The 20,297-nt window shown below is 47.4% G+C and overlaps 1 protein-coding gene across 3 annotated transcripts in view; it reads right to left on the reverse strand.

Moving 5' to 3' along the window:
• Positions 1 to 20,297, reverse strand: part of LOC127647776 (uncharacterized) — a 417,720-nt gene that overhangs the window by 235,946 nt on the left and 161,477 nt on the right. For all 3 annotated transcript variants that reach the window (XM_052132240.1, XM_052132239.1, XM_052132238.1), the window contains exons 4-5: positions 1,210 to 1,308; positions 907 to 1,007 (exon numbers count right to left, since the gene is read on the reverse strand). In XM_052132240.1, coding sequence (XP_051988200.1) covers positions 907 to 1,007; positions 1,210 to 1,308 — 200 coding nt within the window. The remainder of the gene's footprint in view (positions 1 to 906; positions 1,008 to 1,209; positions 1,309 to 20,297) is intronic.

The following is a 20,297-nucleotide window of genomic DNA, read 5'->3' on the forward strand; positions in this document are numbered from 1 at the left end:
GCAGATTCTGGAAAGTTCAGTGATTTCTCAAAGTCTTCAGTGCTGTCATCAGTTCAAGATGTTCTTATAGTAACTGTCAAATAAATCGGTTTATGGGCTTTTGACTTTATAGATAAAAAGAGTGAAGCTGCGAGTCCATGAACACAATCACTGCAACATCTGACACTTCCTTTTCCCTTCTGAACTATTTGTTCTAGAAACACAATTCATTTTGTCTTTGGATTTAACAGATTTAATAAATGTTGTTATCCTCACTAAATATGAGTCATATGATGATGTTCATCCTGCATTAAACTGACAAACACATTGTTGATATTCAGTTTGTCAGTTTCACTGTATGACTCTGACGTGTCTGTCTTCTTCATTGATGATATGAGACATATTTCTGTTTATCTCATACAGACACTCGTATAAATAACACATCTAGATCTCTGTAACAGCACAAGTGATGCAGCACAAATACGTTCACACTGTTCTTTGATTGAAGAATTGGACTAGTTAATGTAGAAACACCTCTGTGGAGTTTATGACCGTAATAACTGAAATTAAACAAACTCACAAGACAAAACACAAATGTAATATTATATAAAACAAAATAATACAATTATACCAAAACATAAATCAAGACTATTTATCATTTTTGATTTTATCTGTTGACTTACCTTTGTCTTTTAACGTTGTGCTGCCTGAAAACACAGAACCGAGTTTGCTATATCCGGTACATCTGTATTCTCCTTTATCTTCAGCTGTCACATTGTTCAACAGGAGGGAGAAGTTTCCGTGTTGAATCTGGTCAGTAAAGAAATGAGCTCTATCATGATAATCCTGCTGCTGGACCTCTGGCCGACTCTCACCATCTTGATACAGATGAACAAGAGTCTCTGTGTCTGATCTTCTCCATTCCACCTTCAGATCTTTCTTCAGTAAATGAGGATCAATGAAACAGGGCAGAACCACTGGACGTCCCGGAGGAACTTTTCTGAGATTACGATATTTCACAATGAACCCTGAAAGATTATACATTTAATTTCTAATGTGAAATAATTTCTAAGACAAAATAAAAGGCAATTTTACATGATAAAATATTTAGCAAAAACTGTTACACTGTGTACAGAGAAATGGAGACTAAATTCAACTGATTATATTGTATTTTTACAGCTCCAGATGGTCTTTATTTACAGCACATGTGAAAATCCTTCTTGATCAAACCTTTTTTCTGTGATGTGAAGTAGATTAAACAGAGCACAAGTGCAGCTCCAGCAGCAGTGATACAGAGAATCAACACCATTATGTGTAAAACAGACAAACCTGAAACACAAATATCAGTTAACACCACAGATTTTGTGTTTCTCTTCATGAGTTTTGCCTTTCAAATGTAATTTCCACCAGAAGTAATAATGAACAACACACTCAAACATTTAGTGTCCATACTTCAGTATTCACACAGTGAGCACTTGATTGTAAAACTGGAAATCTGCTTGTACACTTGAGTGACAGATCCAGTTGTGTTTAAAGCTGCCAGCAAGTGATTCATTTGGGAAATATGTGCAAAACAGAGAAGCAGAGCAGAATGTAAATCTCAGTCACCATTCACTTTTAATGTGAGGGTGGAAGATGCATCGACAGTGACAGAGAACACATTTAGTGTATCACCAACTAAAGAAAGTCATACAGGTTTGGAACAACATGATGGTGATTAAATGATAAAATTATTTTCATTTCGGGGTGAAATGTGGAATTACAAGTGCCATTAAAAACTATTTGTTAACATTAGTTTGGCACCCTATGTGAGCGTTATAGTATAGTAAATGTCCAGCATTGTTTTTGTTCTCTGTCTTCTAAATTATCTGTATTTCTGTATTTCTGTATGAATTCAGGCATCAGCTTGTTAGATCTATGACCGTGTTCACAATGATATACTATCCATACTGTCCCTGTTTCTGATACACAGATATAACAGAAACCGTAAGAGTAGTAGTAATGTAGTATGTAATAAAGCACTTATAACACGACCTTATGCTCCATATTAATAGATAACAATTCACAATAAGTTTCTATTTGTTAACATTAGTTAATGCTTTAGATATCTTGAACTAATTCTGAACAAATATACAGCATTTATTAATCTAATGTTCATTTATAAACACATAAATTGTTCATTGTTAGTTCATGATGCATTGACTAATGTTAACATATATAACTTTGAATTGTGTGCATGTACAGTATTATTACTATATGTTGGAATTAATGTTATCATGAACATAAAAGTATTGTTCATTGTTAGTTCATGTTAACTTTATGTAACTAATGTTAGCGAATACAAACATGAAGTGTTACCCATAAACATCACCTGACAGGAAACAACAACGATGTGTTAGTGCACGTCTCATTTCCAGTAATGATTATTACCAAGAGCAGCTCATGTGAGTATGAGAAGCAAGTCTGTAATTACAATTAGTCAAACAGTTTCTGCTTTAGATCGTTTTTCAAAGTTATTCAGCCAAGAGAAGTGAGTCCATGTTTGATTAATATATGTAATTGTAATCTAAATGGAACCAGTTACAAGTAATCCCTTACAGTAAAACGATTGTAAGTGTTTTGTCACAAAGAGTTTTCTTCACTAAAAGTGTTTCTTGCAACTGGGTCTCAGTTTTATTACATTTAATCAGTTCTTTGTGTTCTCTTTTGTTTTATTGGTTTTTACAGTGGCATAAAGTTAAAATCCCCAGAAATATTTAACAAATAAAACATCAGCCTGTGTTAAAGGATCTTCACTTAAAATGGGTTTGACACATCTGTAAATGCACACGGCCAAAAGTAATTATGTAAAGTGCCACACCTGCAATATTAATAGAAACAAAATACTGACCAAAACACAGACACACACACACACACACACACACACACACACACACAGACACCCCTAAAGCAGGACTATCGCACATTAGAGGTCACTGAGGTGCTTTTTGTCCACAAAAAGGAGTAAATATTCAGACTTCACTTTGAAAGAGTTTCTGAAGAACTGAAGCAGTTAATGAACAAGATCAAACTCAAACTGTTACTGTCACATTTATAATGCTAATTCAATTTACATGCAACTAAACTGTATAAAACTCATATATCAGTTTAAACTTCAATTATTGCATTTATGTGTTTTTCTTATTTATCTCTGACTCACCCAGTTGTACCAGTTCTACAGTTGTGTTGGCTGAAACTCCTCCAGCAAACACTTGACACATATAAACTCCTTTATCTTCAGTTCTGACACTCTTCAGTCTGAGAGAGAAGTTTCCTTTGGAGATTTCATCAGTGAAGAACTCAACTCTGTCTCTGTATTGCTCATGTGATGATTCGGGTAAAGGTTCATTGTTTTGGTAGAGCAGGACCAGAATATCTCCATCTTTATCTGTTTTCTTCCATGAAAGCTCTTCAATCTCTTCAGGTGTGATGTGAGAGTCCACAGAGCAGTTCAGAGTGGCGTCTTCACCGCATACGCAGATATGGAGTGATCTGATCCCGAGACTATCAAACGCTCTGAAAAAAGGAACAGTTGCAAATATACAGCGTACAATTTTATTATTCAATGTTAATATGCACCTCAACGAGATTCTTACCAACATGTTTTATTTCGACCACAGTTTCACCAGAATCCTGCCCACTGAAAACTTTACATCTGTACTTTCCCTCATCTTCAGCTGTCACATTGTTCAACAGGAGGGAGAAGTTTCCATATTGAATCTGGTCAGTAAAGAAATGAGCTCTATCATGATAATCCTGCTGCTGGACCTCTGGTCGACTCTCACCATCTTGATACAGATGAATCAGAGTCTCTGTGTCTGATCTTCTCCATTCCACCTCCAGATCCTCCATTGGTAAGGGTTTGTCAACATAACAAGGCAAAACCACTGACCCTCCCAGAGGAACAACCAAAGGATCAGAGGGACCTTTCACTGTAATGCCTAAAAAATTTAAAAACACTTAATTTAATAATCATCATGAAGCCATTATTGTTTTATACTGTGGTACATCATATCACTTTGATGAAGATGAGATCACATTATCTCTCAACACACACGATTTATATTCTTTCATGGCTTTATTGAACACATCCCATTAAACATTCGCAGTGTTGTGGAAAAAAGTAAGTGAACCCTTAGATTTAATAACTGGCTGATCCTCCTTTGGCAGCAAATAACCTCAACCAAGCATTTCCGGTAGCTGCGGATTAGACCCGCACAATGTTCAGAAGGCATTTTGGACCATTCTCCCTTACAGAACAGCTTCAGCTCAGCCATATTCTCTGATAATAATTCTACATCCAGTTCTACTTTTAAGTTTCAATTCTGGGGCAAAAATAATGTTTATGTTTTGGCCTGTGTGATCCCGCCCACTGCTCACTCACCAATAGTATTTCAGCACTGCTGAGTTGCCAGATTTGAATAAGTTTGCAGGCAAACAACACTGCATAATGCAGCCATGTACGCCAGCAAACGAACTGGATCAGAGAGAACGGATTCCACCAGACCTAAAAAGCCTCACCATCCATCTAAAAACCACCATGACCGGAGGCGTAGTAAAGCAATGATAAATATTGGAGATGCCTTTGGAAAAAGGAGACAGCTTAAAGTTCAGAAATCCTTTAAAACGCATGCTGAGTGTCCTAATTTGCATGTCAACATTCTGGCAACACTCATGAGCTTTGAATCTGGGATGGGGCAGACAACTCACCAATATTTTGAATTTGGACTGCAGTACCCATTTCAAACGCTTGTTGTCAGTCTTACATAAAGCACCTTTAAGATAAAATGTTGAGTTAGTAATTAAACTATAAAATATTTATTTTTATATTTTTTGTTAAGAACACAAGCATTGAGATTGTTTGCCAGTTGCAACGAGGTGAAGGAATTGTGTGTTGTTTCATTTCTTCCCTTTCCCAGGAAAGGCATGACTAGATGCCTGACAACATTGCCCGATAACCGCTGACCGCAACACACATTCTCACACCCCAACTCGTCACATATGGACGCTTGGGCAGTTGCGTCACTTATTGACGCGCTGGGTATACCTTTGGCGTCATTTTTCAACGTGCAGGGTAGTCCGATAGACTTCTATATATCTCTGAACCGGAGCCTGTAGCGTTGAAATTTCACGTCTTGGGTAAGCTCACCGCGAGTCGAGACTGCAATAAATAAAAATAAGAAGGAATAGGCTACAATGGCCCTCCAACTGTTTTTTTATGTTTAAAAACCCTCACAATCTGATATCAAAGTGCCCTCTCAGCAAGGACACGTTGTAAAATGACGCCAAAGGTATACCCAGCGCGTCAATAAGTGACGCCAAGGGGTCCTGGCCAAGCGTCCATATGTGACGAGTTGGGGTGTGAGAATGTGTTGGCCAGCCTGCTGTTGTCTTTCCCTAGATAGGGATGTGCGTTCAGCATGTATCAGTGGCCACTCAGAATTTTATGCCAGATTTGTCCGGTTTATTGACCATACAGCCTAATCTGTGACACGACAGCGCGCCTTGGTAGGGAACAGTTATTTATCAATTGTTATGTTCTCACGGGCATGTATGAAGAAATGCTGTTTTTCACAAATTTGTCAAATAGCTCAGATATCATGGCAAATCTATCTGTCACAAGGTGGGCAGTTCTTGTGTTCTTGTTATCAAAGCGCAGATAGCACATGATATCTCAGGATTTCTGTCGCGACATTGTCTCTTTGAAATAAGAGTGTCCAAATTAATTAGACCAAAAGTCACCCAATCTAATGCTTTTGCCTCCCGTAACACCTCTCAAATAAACGTCATCTGTCAGTTTGAACTTTTCAGCATTATTCCGCCCATCTTCCGCATTAGTGTCACCTCTCAAAACACAAATCTAAAAATATGCCAGCGGCAGACGACATGGAGGAGATCAAGCGATGATTAAACTTTATGTCTAGTGAGCTGGCAAAGGTGACATCGCAACAGGAGCGCTTGCTCAAACTTGTGGACGAAGTGACAACATTGAAAATTATGATGAGAGAAAAAGACGCACGGATCTCTACGCTGGAGCAGCGGATTGATGAACTGGAGCAGTATACGCGGAGGGACGATTTGGTGATTACTGGGATCAAGACACGACACCGTACCTACGCCAGAGCGACAGCTAACGCGGAGACGACGGAGGACGCTCCGAGGGAAGAGCTACAGTCACTGGAGCAACAGGTGGTGGTTCCCTATCGAGAGGTCTCTCCTATTGCGTAAGTAGCTTACGCAATGGGAAAACTCCGTTTCTCGAGAAATATTGAAGTCTTTATGTAAAACGCATTGCAGCTGCACAGCAGACAGTGATGAGCGAGGCAGCTCGGTCATTGGCTGTGCTGCGGCAACTGCTCGAACCAGTGACGGGCGACTTAGAACGCGCGACCAATGGGAGCGCATCCCGCGTTCGGCTCAAAGACTACTGAAATTAGCATATGAGGGCTATATAATGAACGTCCCGTCATGCCAGTTCTTTTAGATTTAATCTCCTTCAGCGAAGACCTTCTCTTCACTGGATCCTCCGGATTTTTGGAGTCTTTCGCCGCCGTGGACAAGCTTACAGCGGGACTGCTGAGAGGGCGCCCGGCATCTTCAGCGCCTTCGAAGCCTTCTGCTACGCCATCCGGCGCGCATCGCATATCCTTTACTGAACAAGCGTTAGCCCGCGGCGCTTTTAAAAGTAAAAGTTATTTTCCAGGCGTTGTTTCAAATGCCTTCAGCCTGCGCCTCGTGCAGAGGCCCTCTTTCCGGCGGAGATCGGCACACCATCTGCACTTCGCTGCCTGGGTCTGGACCACGCAGAAGCTGCACTCATTCAGGGCGGATGCCCTGAATGCGACTCCTTGGGCCTCGCCGAGTGCACTTTCGCTTTGCCCTTTTCACCGCCAGCGAGCCGGCTGCCCCTGTGCTGCCACCTCTGTTCGAGCCACGCCAAGAAAAGCGCCGCTCACAGAGGCTGCCAGAGCACCCGACTCGGTGATGTCACGCCCGGCTCAGTCCCCGGGCATCACCGCTACCAGATGTCTCCCGCCGCCCGGTCCATTTCGCGAGGCGGACCTGCACCCCTCCAACAAAGCGGTGGGTCTCGTCTCGTTCGGCACATCAGGGGCGGCGGCGGAAAGGATGACAGCCTCTCTCTTGGCGCTGCATCCGGCGACTGGCGGGCTCGTTCGACCCAGCGCCATCGGCATCAGCGGACACGGCGCGGGCACCAGCATGGACTCGGAGATCGTCCGTATCCTGTCTAAGGCCGTGGAAGACCTCGGGCTCGACTGGTCTTCTCCGGAAGAACCCGCCCGCAGCCGGCTGGATGAGTGGTTCCTGAGGGGCGCCGGTAGGCCCCCCGACAGAGACCTTCTCCTTTCTTCCCTGAGGTGCACGACGAGCTCACAAAGTCGTGGAAAGCCCGCCTCGGCTGCGCCTAAAGCCTTCTTTCTCTTCTTCGCTCTCCTCAGTGGACGGCACGAGAGAAAGAGGCTACGAGGCAACTCCGCCCCTAGAGGAGACTGTGGCCAACCATCTATGCCCACCCTCCACCGCTGGATGGAAGGGCAGAGCTTCTCACCCATCGAAGCCGTGCAGAACCACATCAGCTCTCACCGGTCGGCGCATACGCCGCCGCCCGGTCAAGCTGCGTCAGCGCTGCATTCGATGGCGGTTCTACAAGTGTTTCAGGCCAAACTTCTCCGCTCTATGGACGAGTCTGGACCTGAACCCGGCGCTTTTAAGGACCTGCGCAGTGCTACGGACGTAGCTCTGCGAGCCACAAAGACCACCGCCCAATCCATTGGCGGGCCATGGCTAATTTGATCGTCCTTGAGCGCCATCTGTGGCTAACGCTAGCGGAGATGAAGGACGCGGATAAGGCACCCTTCCTTGGCGCACCTGTCACTCCGGCGGCCTGTTCGGACCCTACGGTGAGAGATTTCACGGGCGCTTCACTGAGCGCGGAAGGATTCTAAGCTATGCATCACTTCCTGCCTAAGCTCCAACTCATCTCAAAAACCGCCCCAGCAGCAGCAGCGAGCCAGGGCAGAGCCACCCGTCTCCCAGCCGAAGAGCAGACCTGAAAAGGATGCTCGGCGCTTCGCGTTCCGCTGGCCGAAGAAAGCCGCAGGAGCAACGAGGCCCTCGAACCAGAATCACCCTGAGCACAGAGCCTCGTAAGTCTTCCTAGCAGCAGGAAGAAAGAGAGGGAATACGGCGTCTCGCAAATGCCGGACCGCTCCTCGCAAACATTTAAAACATTACCCAGTCCCCTTACAGGCGGCTGGAAATGTCTATACAGCAGTCAATGGGCCAGTCATAAAACTCACTCACCTGCAATCAAACGCCGTTTTCCGCGACACACAGAAATCACCAAAAGAGTCATTTTCTGCCTGTGTCACTAAGGGTTCACATGTCCACACTAAAGTCGCATTCCCACATATCAATACTGTCCAAACAGTGCCAAACACCTCCCCAGCTCAGGCTGGATGTCTCAAAAATGTAGATCGTGTGCCTATTGTCATGTATGCACCACTACACACAAGCACTGTTCCCACAGTTATAAACACTTCCCCAGTAAAAACGGGAAGTGCTATAAGTGTAGCGCGTGTGCCTGCCGTATTGCACGCACCCCTACACACAGCTACCCACACAGTTTCAAACAGCTATGCCGCAAACATCACAGATGCAATGCGCGAGCTAAGAAACTTAAAAAAAAAAAAATAAAAGAAGCTTTATGAATGTGGCGCACGTGCCCATAATGATGAATGCACCCCCACTTCAAAACACTGTTCATACAGTTTCAAGCACCTCTCCGACTCATGCTGTGAGCATTTCGGAAATAGCGCATGTGCCTGTACTCTCACACGCACCTCTGCACTCGGCACTCAATATGGCTGCTCAGCGCGCACCTGCGCCTCTGAGAGCCGTAGATTCTGTGTTAGCACAAAGCGATTTAACGGCGGGGCCCATACGTCACTGCGACACGCCCCCAGCCGGCATTCAGCCCATATCTGTGCGAGCAGAAGCCTGGGAAAAAATTCCCGACATGCCGAAATGGGTTTTGAACATAATAAAACACGGATACTCACTTCAATTCGCTCGCCAGACCACTCCGGCTTTTCAGCGGTGGTGAGACGAAAGTGAGAAATATGTGTCACATGTTCTACGCACCGAGGTGCTCAAACTGATAGAGAAGGGCTATAGAATCTGTTCCTCCCTCTTTGAGCTGGCGGGTTTTACAGCCGCTATTTTCTCGTCCGAAAAGGACGGTGGCCTTCGGCCCATCCTGGATCTCAGACATCTGAACAAAGCGTTAATGATTAGCTCGTTCAGAATGTTAACAACCAAACATATCCTCGCGCAAGTTCAGCCCAGGGGATTGGTTTCTATCAGTGGATTTGAAAGACGCTTACTTTCACATCCCGATAGCGCCTCACCACAGGCCCTTTCTGAGATTAAGCTTTGAGGGACAGTCATACCAGTACACAGTACTACCATTCGACCTATCATTGGCCCCCGTACATTCACGAAATGTATGGACACTTTCCCCCTGAGACAGCGGGAGTCGCGGATACTGAATTACCTCGACGATTGGCTAATCATAGCACAATCAGAGGTTCAGTTAATGACACACAGATCTTGGACTATCAGCCATTTACAATGCCTGGGTCTGAGAATAATTTTGCAAAGAGCGTGCTATCCCCAGCCAGAATATTTCTTTTCTGGGAATAGTGCTAGACTCAGTGCAGATGACAGCGCGCCTCTCATCAGAGTCGCGGCTCTCTGTCGGCGCCTTGCAACATCGTTCAGAATGGTAGCGCCGCGCCCGTCAAACAATTTCAGAGAATGCTCGGTCTCATGGCCTCGGCATCAGCTGTACTCCAGCTAGGATTGTTGCACATGCGTCCTCTCCAGCTGGCTCAAGAGCCGTGTCCCCACTCACGGCGTGGCGCTCGGGCCACTTTTTGATCAGAAGCGAATCACGGCTGTATAAAAGCCCTGGCGCCCTGGAAAGCCATAAACTGGTATCAAACCGGCGTGAGTCTGAGCGTGAATCTGCGGAGAAAAATTATCACGACAGATGCCTCCAAAATAGGATGGGGGCCCTTTACGAGGGCAGGCCTGTTTCGGGTTTGACCAAAAGCGGAAAAGCTCCTACATAAACTGTCTGGAAATGAAGCGGTCGCCTTGGCTCTCAGAGCCCTGCTTCCGTACCTGCAAAGCGAACACGTCCTGGTCGAGCGGACAACATGATGGTAGTTTAGGTATATAAATCGCCAAGGTGGACTCAGGTCGAGCTCCTGCACTCTATGGCCAGGGAGCTCATCCTATAGTCACAACACCACCTCGCTTCGCTAAGGGCAGCGCGCGTGCCAGGCATCCTGAACCAAGGAGCGGACATGCTATCCAGAGACAAAGTTCTCCCAGGAGAATGGTCTCTCCACCCTCTGACGGTTCAGTGGTTATGGCGAACCTTTGGCGAGGCAGAGGTCGACCTCTTCGCCTCCAAGGAAAATGCGCACTGCCCTCTCTTCTTCTCAAAAACGCGGACGGCTTCGCCCAAGTTTGGCCGAGCCGCCCCTTGTATCTTTTCCCCGATCGCTGATGCTGCCTCAGGTCATCAGTCGGATCAGGGAGGTGAAATGTGCAGTGCTCCTGGTAGCCCCACTCTGGAAAAACCAGACGTTGTTTCCAGAGCTGGTACAGATGATGCAATCTGCCCCATGGCCGATTCCGCTGAGGCAAGACCTCCTCGGACAGGCCAGCAGGATGATTCTCCGATCTGTGGGCCCTCCATGCATGGCCCCTCAACGGGTTCCCGAGAACCTCCCCGGAGTTCTGAAAACCATTACTGAGGCGCGAGCCCCCTCTACGAGGCGCTTGTATGCCCAAAAGTGGAAAGTGTTCAGTGACTGGTGTGATACCAAGAGTTTGAACCCCAAAGCGTCGCGAGATACCAAGTGTACTCGCCTTTTTGCAGGAGCTGCTGGAGGCGGGCGCACACCCTCCACGCTCAAAGTCTATGTGGCTGCCATAGCGGCGTCACACAATCCTGATAAAGGACATTCATTAGGAAAAAATGATCTGATCGTTCGTTTCCTAAGAGGCTAGGAGGATGAACCCTCCTCGCCCACCTTCGGTGCCGATCTGGGACCTGGCCCGCGGTCCTGGGCGACTCAAAGGTGCCCGTTCGAACCTCTCCGAACCGCGCACCTCAAGCAGCTCTCGCTCAAAACCACGCTCTTGCTGGCACTTTCGCTTCAGTTAAAAGAGTGGGCGACCTGCCGCGCTGTCATCAAGCTGCTTGCCTGGAATTTGGACCCTAGCGACTGCAGAGTTGTCCTTAGGCCAAAGCACGGGTATATTCCTAAGGTGCTCTCTACACCCTTCAGAGCACAGGTGATATCTCTGGCAGGCTATCGTCCTCAGCAGATGAAGGTGATGCAAATTTACTCTGCCGGTCAGAGCGCTCAGAGTATATTTGGAGCGTTCTGCCCTGTTCAGACAGGCGGAACAATTATTACGTATGCTTTGGCGGCCGAACTAAGGGTCTCGCTGTCTCAAAGCAACAAATATCGGCTGGATAGTGGATGCTATAAGCGCTAGCTTATGGAGCCAAGGGCCTTCAATGCCCCTTAGGCGTCAGAGCTCACTCTACGAGGAGCATGGCCTCCTCGTGGGCATGGTCAGTGGGATACCCATTGAAGATATTTGTGTGGCGGCAGGCTGGGCCTCGCCTTCGACATTTATCAGGTTTTATAACCTACAGGTCCCTCACTGCATTCCAACATTCTATCAGTCTGACTGAGGAATGAACTGGAGTATGTATATGCTGGGCATCATCTCCTCCCTTATAAGGTCCGTCTCTGACCGACTTAGAGGGTTTATTATGCATACCAGTACACAAAAGCTCAGTACATGAGATATGTGCTTGTGTTTGTACAAGGAGCCCACCTTGAAGGCAAGGAGCCCTGTCATACCCCACTATATAGCTCGCCGCTGGCGGCTCGTGGAATATCACTTTGCTTTAAGGCTCAGGCACCTGCCTCTGGCTTTATAGAGCCGAAGTCAGCACGCACTGGCGTTTTACATGGTGTTCCCATAGCATAGGAGAGACCTCTCGATAGGGAGCGACTCTGTTACTAACGTAACCTCGGTTCCCTGAGAGGAGCGACTATTAGCGTAAGCTGCTGTGTCTGTGCTTGGTCAGTTACGCTTCAGTCGATTGAACCTAAAAGAACTGGCATGACTGGGCGTTCATTATATAGCCCTCATATGCTAATTTCAGCAGGCTATGAGCTGCGAATGCGGGACAGCGCCCCATTGGTCGGCGCATTCTATGTCGCCCGTCACTGGTTCGAGCAGTTGCGCAGCACAGCCAATGACCGAGCTGCCTCACTCATCACTGTCTGCTGTGCAGCTGCAATGCGTTTTACATAAAGACTTCAATATTTCTCGAGAAACGGAGTTTTCCCATAGCGTAAGCTACTTACGCAATAGTCGTTCCCTCCTCTCAGGGAACCGAGGTTACGTTAGTAACCGAGTCGATTTCCTTAACAGGAACAACATAAACATTCGCAAAGAGGCAATATCTGCTTGCCACAAATTTCCCAGTAAGTACGAGAACTCTGTATCTGCTGTAGTAATTCGATTCATTAGCAGGAAGCAGAGGAATGATGTACTAATGCAAGCTAAAAAACTGAAAGGAACAAATGTGTATATAAACGAACACCTCACGAAGAAAAACGGAGGTATCACAAGAGAGGCGAGGATGCTAAGGAAACAGAAGAAAATTACTGGGACATGGACTTGGAATGGAAATGTGTGGATCAGGGAACAAGATGGTTTAGGTCATCAAAACTATGAAGGAACTTGAGAAATATAAGAATCGACATTCACAGCGGGAGTGATGGAGTCTCCAGCTTGGACGGACGGACAATGGAGAAATCAGGTTGGATATACTTGGACATATATTGAATAATGGACGTAGACACTAACAATGATAACATTTATGATCTAGAAAATTATATTGAACATGACTTGCTAACTCATGAAGAAAATGTATGCAATTATTATACTGTACAACAATATAATGTTGAAATCAGCAAGGTGCTTAATGAAGCATTATCTATCATACATTTTAATAGTCGAAGTTTAAAAGGTAATTTAGTAAAAATAAAAGAACTACTTTGTCAGTTAGATAAAAACTTCAAAGTGATTGCTATAACTGAAAGCTGGTTGAGGGAATCTGATATCAATGACGTTATTGAAGGATATAATATGTTTTATGTCAACATAGTAACTAAAAAGGGAGGGGGTGTGGCCCTCTATATCGATTATCATTTAAAATGTAAAATTATTGAACAAAAAACAACTGCTGTGGAAAATTCGATGGAATTGCTTACTGTAGAAATAACAAATGAAATTGGCAAAAATATGTTGATTAGTTGTGTGTATAGAGCACCAGGGTCTAGTGTTGTACTATTTACAGACAAAATCCTAGAGATGTTTGAAAAAATTAATAACAAATCATTAATTTTGTGTGGTGACTTTAATATAGATCTGGGAAACCTTACAGCATCAAGTGAATTTAAGAATTGCATGATAAGTACAGATCTATACCCAATGATAACTAAACCAACAAGGGTGACACATAGTGCCACTATTATTGACAATATATTTACAAATGTACGTGGTAAATTAATTAGTGGTATCTTTATGACAGATGTGAGTGATCATCTTCCTGTATTTATAAGTTATGAGAAAAAATCTTATGACATCATACAAGATGAATTTACAACATTTATTCGAGATAAATCTAGTAAGGCTTTAGAGGCCTTTAGAGAAGATTTGAAGAAACAGAGCTGGGATAGTGTGTACACAGATAATGTAAATACTGCATATGAGGTTTTCATGACGACATTGATTAATTTATATGATAAAAATTGTAAAATAACCAAAGCAAATGCTCTAACCAAGAAAAATACTGTTAACAATCCATGGATGACAAATGGACTGCAAAATGCCTGTAAGAAAAAAAACTATTTGTACCGATTGTTTCTAAAATCAAGAACTAAAGATACTGAATATATATGGTCATTACTGTAATTCTACAGTAATTCTTCTGTACTGTAAATCCATTTAGAGTAGTGAACCTGCCCACAAAAAAACTGACCAATGGCAAGAGAGATTTCTTTTCAAATATTTTTTTTCCATACTGTTTGGTGAAAGTGAGATAAAGGACAACTGGGAATGAAATTTTACAAAGGATTCATCAAAAAAGTTAGTATATTGTTTGTATTATTATATTTAATTATATAAAACAGAGACATTATCAAATGTATTGATTTGTAATGTTAACAGCATACTAACGTGTGTCATCTAATTAAAGAAAGTTTTATTAACAGTAACTTTTTGTCTTTTGGCGCCCGTTTTTTTTTTGGCTGTTGGCTAGGAGTTGTCGGTGATTGCCGATATAACGGTGATATTATCAACTGGTGAATATGTTAATATCAATTAAATTAGCAGAAGAAACCCTTAGTTAAACAGAGAAACGCAACTTTTGTGTGTTCCTCTGCCGCTTTAACGTTAGCTACCCAGGAGTAGGAGTGTTTAACTCTACGTAAATGTGAAATACTAAAGAGTGTTAGGGAACACCGATGTTCAAACGGAGTTTATTATTATTATTATTATTATTTTATTTTCTTCAAGGCTGTAGTCGGGATCGTGTTCGAGTCCCAGATTGGAGGTGTCTTTTGTCTTTTCTGGTGTTTCCGTTGTAACGGTAAGTTCTCTTACGAGAGGTTCTCTCGTATTGCGTAAGCTAGCTTACGCTACGGGAAAGATTCATCTTTTCTGAGATATTGAAGCCAAAAAATTATCCTTAATTTTTGTATCCATTATCAGCGCAGTCGCGACGGCTGCAGACCTTGAGCGAGCTAGCTAGCGAGCTCATAGGTTGCTCTGCGGCAACTGCTGCAGCCTATAGACGAGCTTGGGCGAACTCGCATCCAATGAGAGGCGTCCGGCGCTCACTGCATCAAAGCCGCCAAAATGGGCGTGACTAGAGTGCATATAAGCGTAGTTACGTAGGCTGGAACCCTGATTTTCATCTCTTCAGCGAAGCTCTCCGCATCGCTGACCTGGAAGCCGCGTCGCCGTTTGAGGGCATCTAGCAAAGCGTGGACAGCGCTAGAAAAGCCGGCCGTCTCAGCCACCTTCAGCCATCCTGCGAGCTCGCCATCCGGCGACGTATCCTTTTATTCAGCAAGCTAGTTCTCACGAACTATTCACAAAAAATACTGGCGTCTTTTTCAAGATGCCTCGCTCCACTTGCGCCTCATGTCGCGCCCTTCTCAGCACAGGAGACCGCCACATCATCTGCGCTCTCTGCCTGGGACTGGGGCACGCAGAGCTTCGCCCTCACTGAGGGCGGATCGCGATTCTGCGAGGAGCTACCGATGTCGACCCTGCGGGCTCGACTTCGAAGCGATCAAAGCAGAAACCGCCGCGCCGCCTACCCTCAGCCGCGCAGGAAGAAGCGCCGCTCACAAAGGCTGCGGAAACTGTGGTTGAGGCGACTGCCTCGCCGGAGCCTCTCCCTCGAGCATCGCTTTCACCCTCCCGCCCCGGGGCCAGCGCAGTTGCCGCCCGGCGGCGCACTGCTGCCATCTCGGATGGCGGCGGAGGATAAGGGCCGCTGTTCCATCATGGCTCCGGACAGCGAGGAGTGGACAGGCTCCCAAGCCTCCTCCTCAGCCCAGGAATCCAGCAGGACCAGCGCCCGGGTCGAAGGGGAGTTAACGCGCCTCCTCACACAGGCCGTCGACCGCCTCGGGCTCAGTGGTCACCGCCAACTGAGCAGGCACCCAACAGACTCGGCGGCTGCTTTCTTCAAAGCCATCGCCGCTCTACACCCGCGGCCGGGCGCTCCCTTCCTGCCGGAATTACATACGGAGCTTGCAAAGTCGTGGAGCGCTCCTTTTTCAGCCAGGACCCGTTCACACATCTCCACCTCTCTCGCTGGGCGAGCCACTGAGAGAGGCTACTCCTCCATCCCCCGGTCGAGGACTTCGGTAGCAGCACACCTTTGTCCGACCTCCGCGAGATGGCGTTCCAAGCCTGTGCTCCGTCTAAGGCCTGCAGAGCGACTTCCGCCTATGTTGGCAGCGCCTATTCCGCCGCCCGGCCAAGCCGCATCTGCTCTGCACTCAATGGCCGTTTTACAGATCCTACAAGCAGACCTTCTTCGGAGTGGGATGAGAAAGACAGGCACCCAGAGGCTGTTACTGATCTACGAAGCGTGACAGACCTCAGCTCTTCAGCTACCAAAGCTGCAGCCCAAGCTCTAGGGAAGTGCATGGCCTCACTGACTGTGACCGAGAGACACTTATGGCTAACACTAGCCGACATGGGAGAAGCAGAGCTCCACGTTCCTCAACGCACGCTCTCTCCAACCGGTCTCTTCGGCTCCGCGGTGAGTGGCATTGTTGACCGCTTCTCAGAAGTCCAGAAAGCCACCCAAGCCATGAACCTCTTCCTGCCGCGTCGCGCTATCTCCTCTGCAGGCCGCTCACGTGATCAGCCTCCTGCACGAGCCTCTTCACAGCGCCCAGTTCAACAATCTCCAGACTTCTCAGCGTCGACAGGGCGGCCGCCCTCGATCAGCGCTCAGACAACCGCCGCAGACCGCCGCCCCGCGGGCCTCGATCTAAGGTAGCGCTGAAACCCGAGCAGCGAAGTCTTCCTAACTGTGTTGAACAAGCGGCGGCTCAGTCCGCCGCGGCGGACCACTGTCAAAGCTTTACCCCCTGTCAGTCCCCTTTTCTCAGGCTACTACAGTGGTGAATTTAGCAGCCAACAAGCCGGTGACACTGCCCGCTTGCCTGCACTCAAGCGCCGTTTTCACGGCGACCAAATAAATCTTGTAAAGAGCAAACATGTCTTATGTGTAGAAAAAGTGCTCACAACCCAGTGTTAGCCCTACACACAAGCATAACACATCCCGTGCCCCTATCAGAGCACGCTCTCATAAGCGATTACTGAACCGCTCGAGCGTCAGAGTCAATGAAGCGCCCACAAATGCGTCTTGGCGCCCATTCTCTGCCCGCTCTGTCACACGACCAGCCCTATGTGTAGAAAATGTGCCCACAATCCAGTGTTCACTTCTGCACACAAGCACTGCATGTCTCGTGTCCCCACCAGAGCACGCTCACATAAGCGATTACTGAACCGCTCGAGCGCTAGAGTCAATAAATGCGCCCACAAATGCGTCGCGTACCGCCCATTCTCTGCCGGCTCTGTTACACGGCCAGCAACCATTCCTCTGTGTGTAAGTCCCGTGCCCATGACTATGCTTGAGCATCACGTAACAGATGTGACTCTTTCCCCATTCATTCCAATCGGAAGTCACTCACAAAACAGCCTGTTCATGCTGTCTGCGAGCAATCATGCATGAACACACTAAACGCAGCTCACACATTTTGTTCAGCTCTGTGTGCTGGCAATCAGAGCCGAATTGGCCATTCACCCTCTAGCGTTACGCTTCAAAGCGTGGGAAGCTATTCCAGGGATATCCAAGTGGGTGTTAAGCACAATACAACAGGGCTATTTGCTACAGTTCGATCGCCGCCCCCTCGCTTCAGAGCGGCTCGAAACCACTGTGAACACGGAAGCAGCGTGTATGCTTCGTTCAGAAATAGCAAGCCTTCTGTGCAAAAGGGCCATAGAAAAGTGCCACCCTCTCTGAGCGAGTCGGGGTTTTACAGCCGTTATTTTCTTGTTCCCAAGAAAGACGGCGGCCTCAGACCCATATTAGATCTCAGGGTTTTGAACAAGGTGCTTGCAAAAGACCGTTCAAAATGCTTACAATCAGGAAACTCCTCGCGCGTATGCGCCAGGGGACTGGTTTATTTCTCTCGATCTGAAAGATGCATACTTTCAGATTCAGATAAATCCCGTCACAGGCCATTCTTGAGATTCGCCTGACGGCCAGGTTTATCAATACACCGTCCTTCCGTTCGGCCTGTCCTTAGCACCGGTACTTTCACGAAGTGCATGGATGCGGCGCTCGCACCCCTGCGTGAGTCAGGGTTTGCTGAGTCTGAACTATTTGGACGACTGGCTGATTATGGCTCAGTCACATATGGAGCTTCTGTCTCACAGAGCAGTTCTCCTCAGCCATCTGAACAGTTTGGGTCTTGCAGTCAATTGGACCAAGAGCTCACTACAGCCCAGTCAGACCATTTCCTTCCTGGGAATAGAACTAGACTCCGTGGCAATGACGGCTCGCTTATCTACACAGCGCGCACGCCATGTTCAGCGACTAGCCGCATCTTTTCAGATGAACAGCCTCACGCCTCTGAAGAAATTCCAGAGAGTGCTAGGTTACATGGCCTCAGCCGCAGCAGTACTTCAGCTGGGTTTACTGCACATGCGCCTGCTTCAGCATTGGCTAAACACCCGCACGTCTCGCCGGGCTTAAGCCACAGGCCGCCAGCCCATCAAGGTGACTCAGACCTGCATATCAGCTCTGCAGCCCTGGACAGTGGCCGAATGGTATCAGCGGGGAGTGACAATGGGAGCTGTATCTCGCCGAAAAGTCATCTCGACAGGCAGCGTCCAACACGGGTTGGAGCGCGGTCTGCGCAGGGCTCTCCGATTTTAGGCCTATGGTCAGTTCAGGAAAAGCTCCTTCACATAAATTGTCTGGAAATGATAGCGGTCAGTACGCGCTCGGCGCTTTCTCCCGGTCATTCAGGGTCACCACGTCCTGGTCCGTTCGGACAACAGATCTGTGGTATCCTACCTAAACCGTCAGGGCGGTGTCAGATCCAGGAACCTCTTCCATCTGACAAAACGCATACTGAGTTGGTCCCAGTGCCACCTGCGCTCGCTGAGGGCGACGCACGTGCCAGGCCACCTGAGCGGCGGCCCGGACAGACTGTCCAGAGACAATATTCCCCCAGGGGAATGGTCCCTGCACGCTCAAACAGTCCAGACGTTATGGCACCTATTCGGCAGAGCAGAGATAGACCTCTTTGCGTCCAAAGAGAACTCTCACTGCCCAATATTTTTCTCGAAGCGAGGACGGCTGGCCCAGGACTGGCCCAGGCGCCCGGCTTACGCCTTCCCTCCCGTCTCGCTATTGCCACAGGTAATGCAGAGGATCAGGGAAACGCGTCACTCGGTGCTCCTCATAGCCCCGCGTTGGGAGAATCAGACATGGTTCCCGGAGCTTACGCAGCTGTCACTGACAGCGCCGTGGCCCATCCCAGTGAGAGCAGATCTCCTCTCTCAAGCTCGTGGCACAATCTGGCATCCCCACCCAGAGCTGGGCTGCATGCGTGGGTGATCAACGACTACCCGTCGCTCTGCCAGAAGGAGTAATAAACACCATCATACACGCTAGAGCCCCTTCCACGAGAAGACTCTATGCGTCAAAATGGTCTGTGTTCTCAAAATGGTGCACCGACAGAGACCTGGACCCACGGACATGTGGGGTGTCGTCGCTGCTCGTATTTCTACAAGAGCTGCTGGATAAGGGCAGATCCCCATCCACGCTCAAAGTGTATGTGGCGGCCGTTGCGGCGTTCGCTGAACCCCTGCACGGCCAGTCATGGGGTAAAAGCGAGCTGGTCATCCGGCTTCCTCAGGGGAGCTAGAAGGATGAACCCCGCGCCCCATCGGTTCCTATCTGGGATCTTTCTATAGTTCTCGAAACTATGAAAGCCCCCTTTCGAACCACTTCAATCCGTGGATTTGAAATACCTTTCACTCAAAACCGTTTTTCTGACTGCCCTGTCATCAGTCAAGCGTGTGGGAGACCTTCACGCACTGTCTGTCAGCTGCGTGTCTTGAGTTTGGACCAAGTGACTCCAAGGTCATTTTAAAGCCTAGACACGGCTATGTTCCCAAGGTGACCGGTACTCCTTTCAGAGCACAGGTCATTTCCCTATCGGCGCTGCCAGCACCGGATAGCGAACGCGACGCCAATCTCCTTTGCCCGGTCAGAGCACTGAGATTGTATACTGCGCGCTCCGCTGCTTTCAGACGCTCCGAGCAGCTTTTCGTTTAGTTCGAGGGCGCACCAAAGGTCTCGCCGCCTCGAAACAGACACTATCTAGATGGATAGTGGACGCTATTGCTGCTGCATACGCGTCAAAACACCTGCCATGCCCGTTGGGCATTAGGGCTCACTCCACTAGAGGCATGGCATCCTCGTGGGCATGGTCCAGCGGAATTTCCATTCACGACATATGTGTGGCAGCGGGATGGACTTCCCC

Source organism: Xyrauchen texanus, chromosome 8, assembly GCF_025860055.1.
Source record: "Xyrauchen texanus isolate HMW12.3.18 chromosome 8, RBS_HiC_50CHRs, whole genome shotgun sequence".
NCBI lineage: Eukaryota > Metazoa > Chordata > Actinopteri > Cypriniformes > Catostomidae > Xyrauchen > Xyrauchen texanus.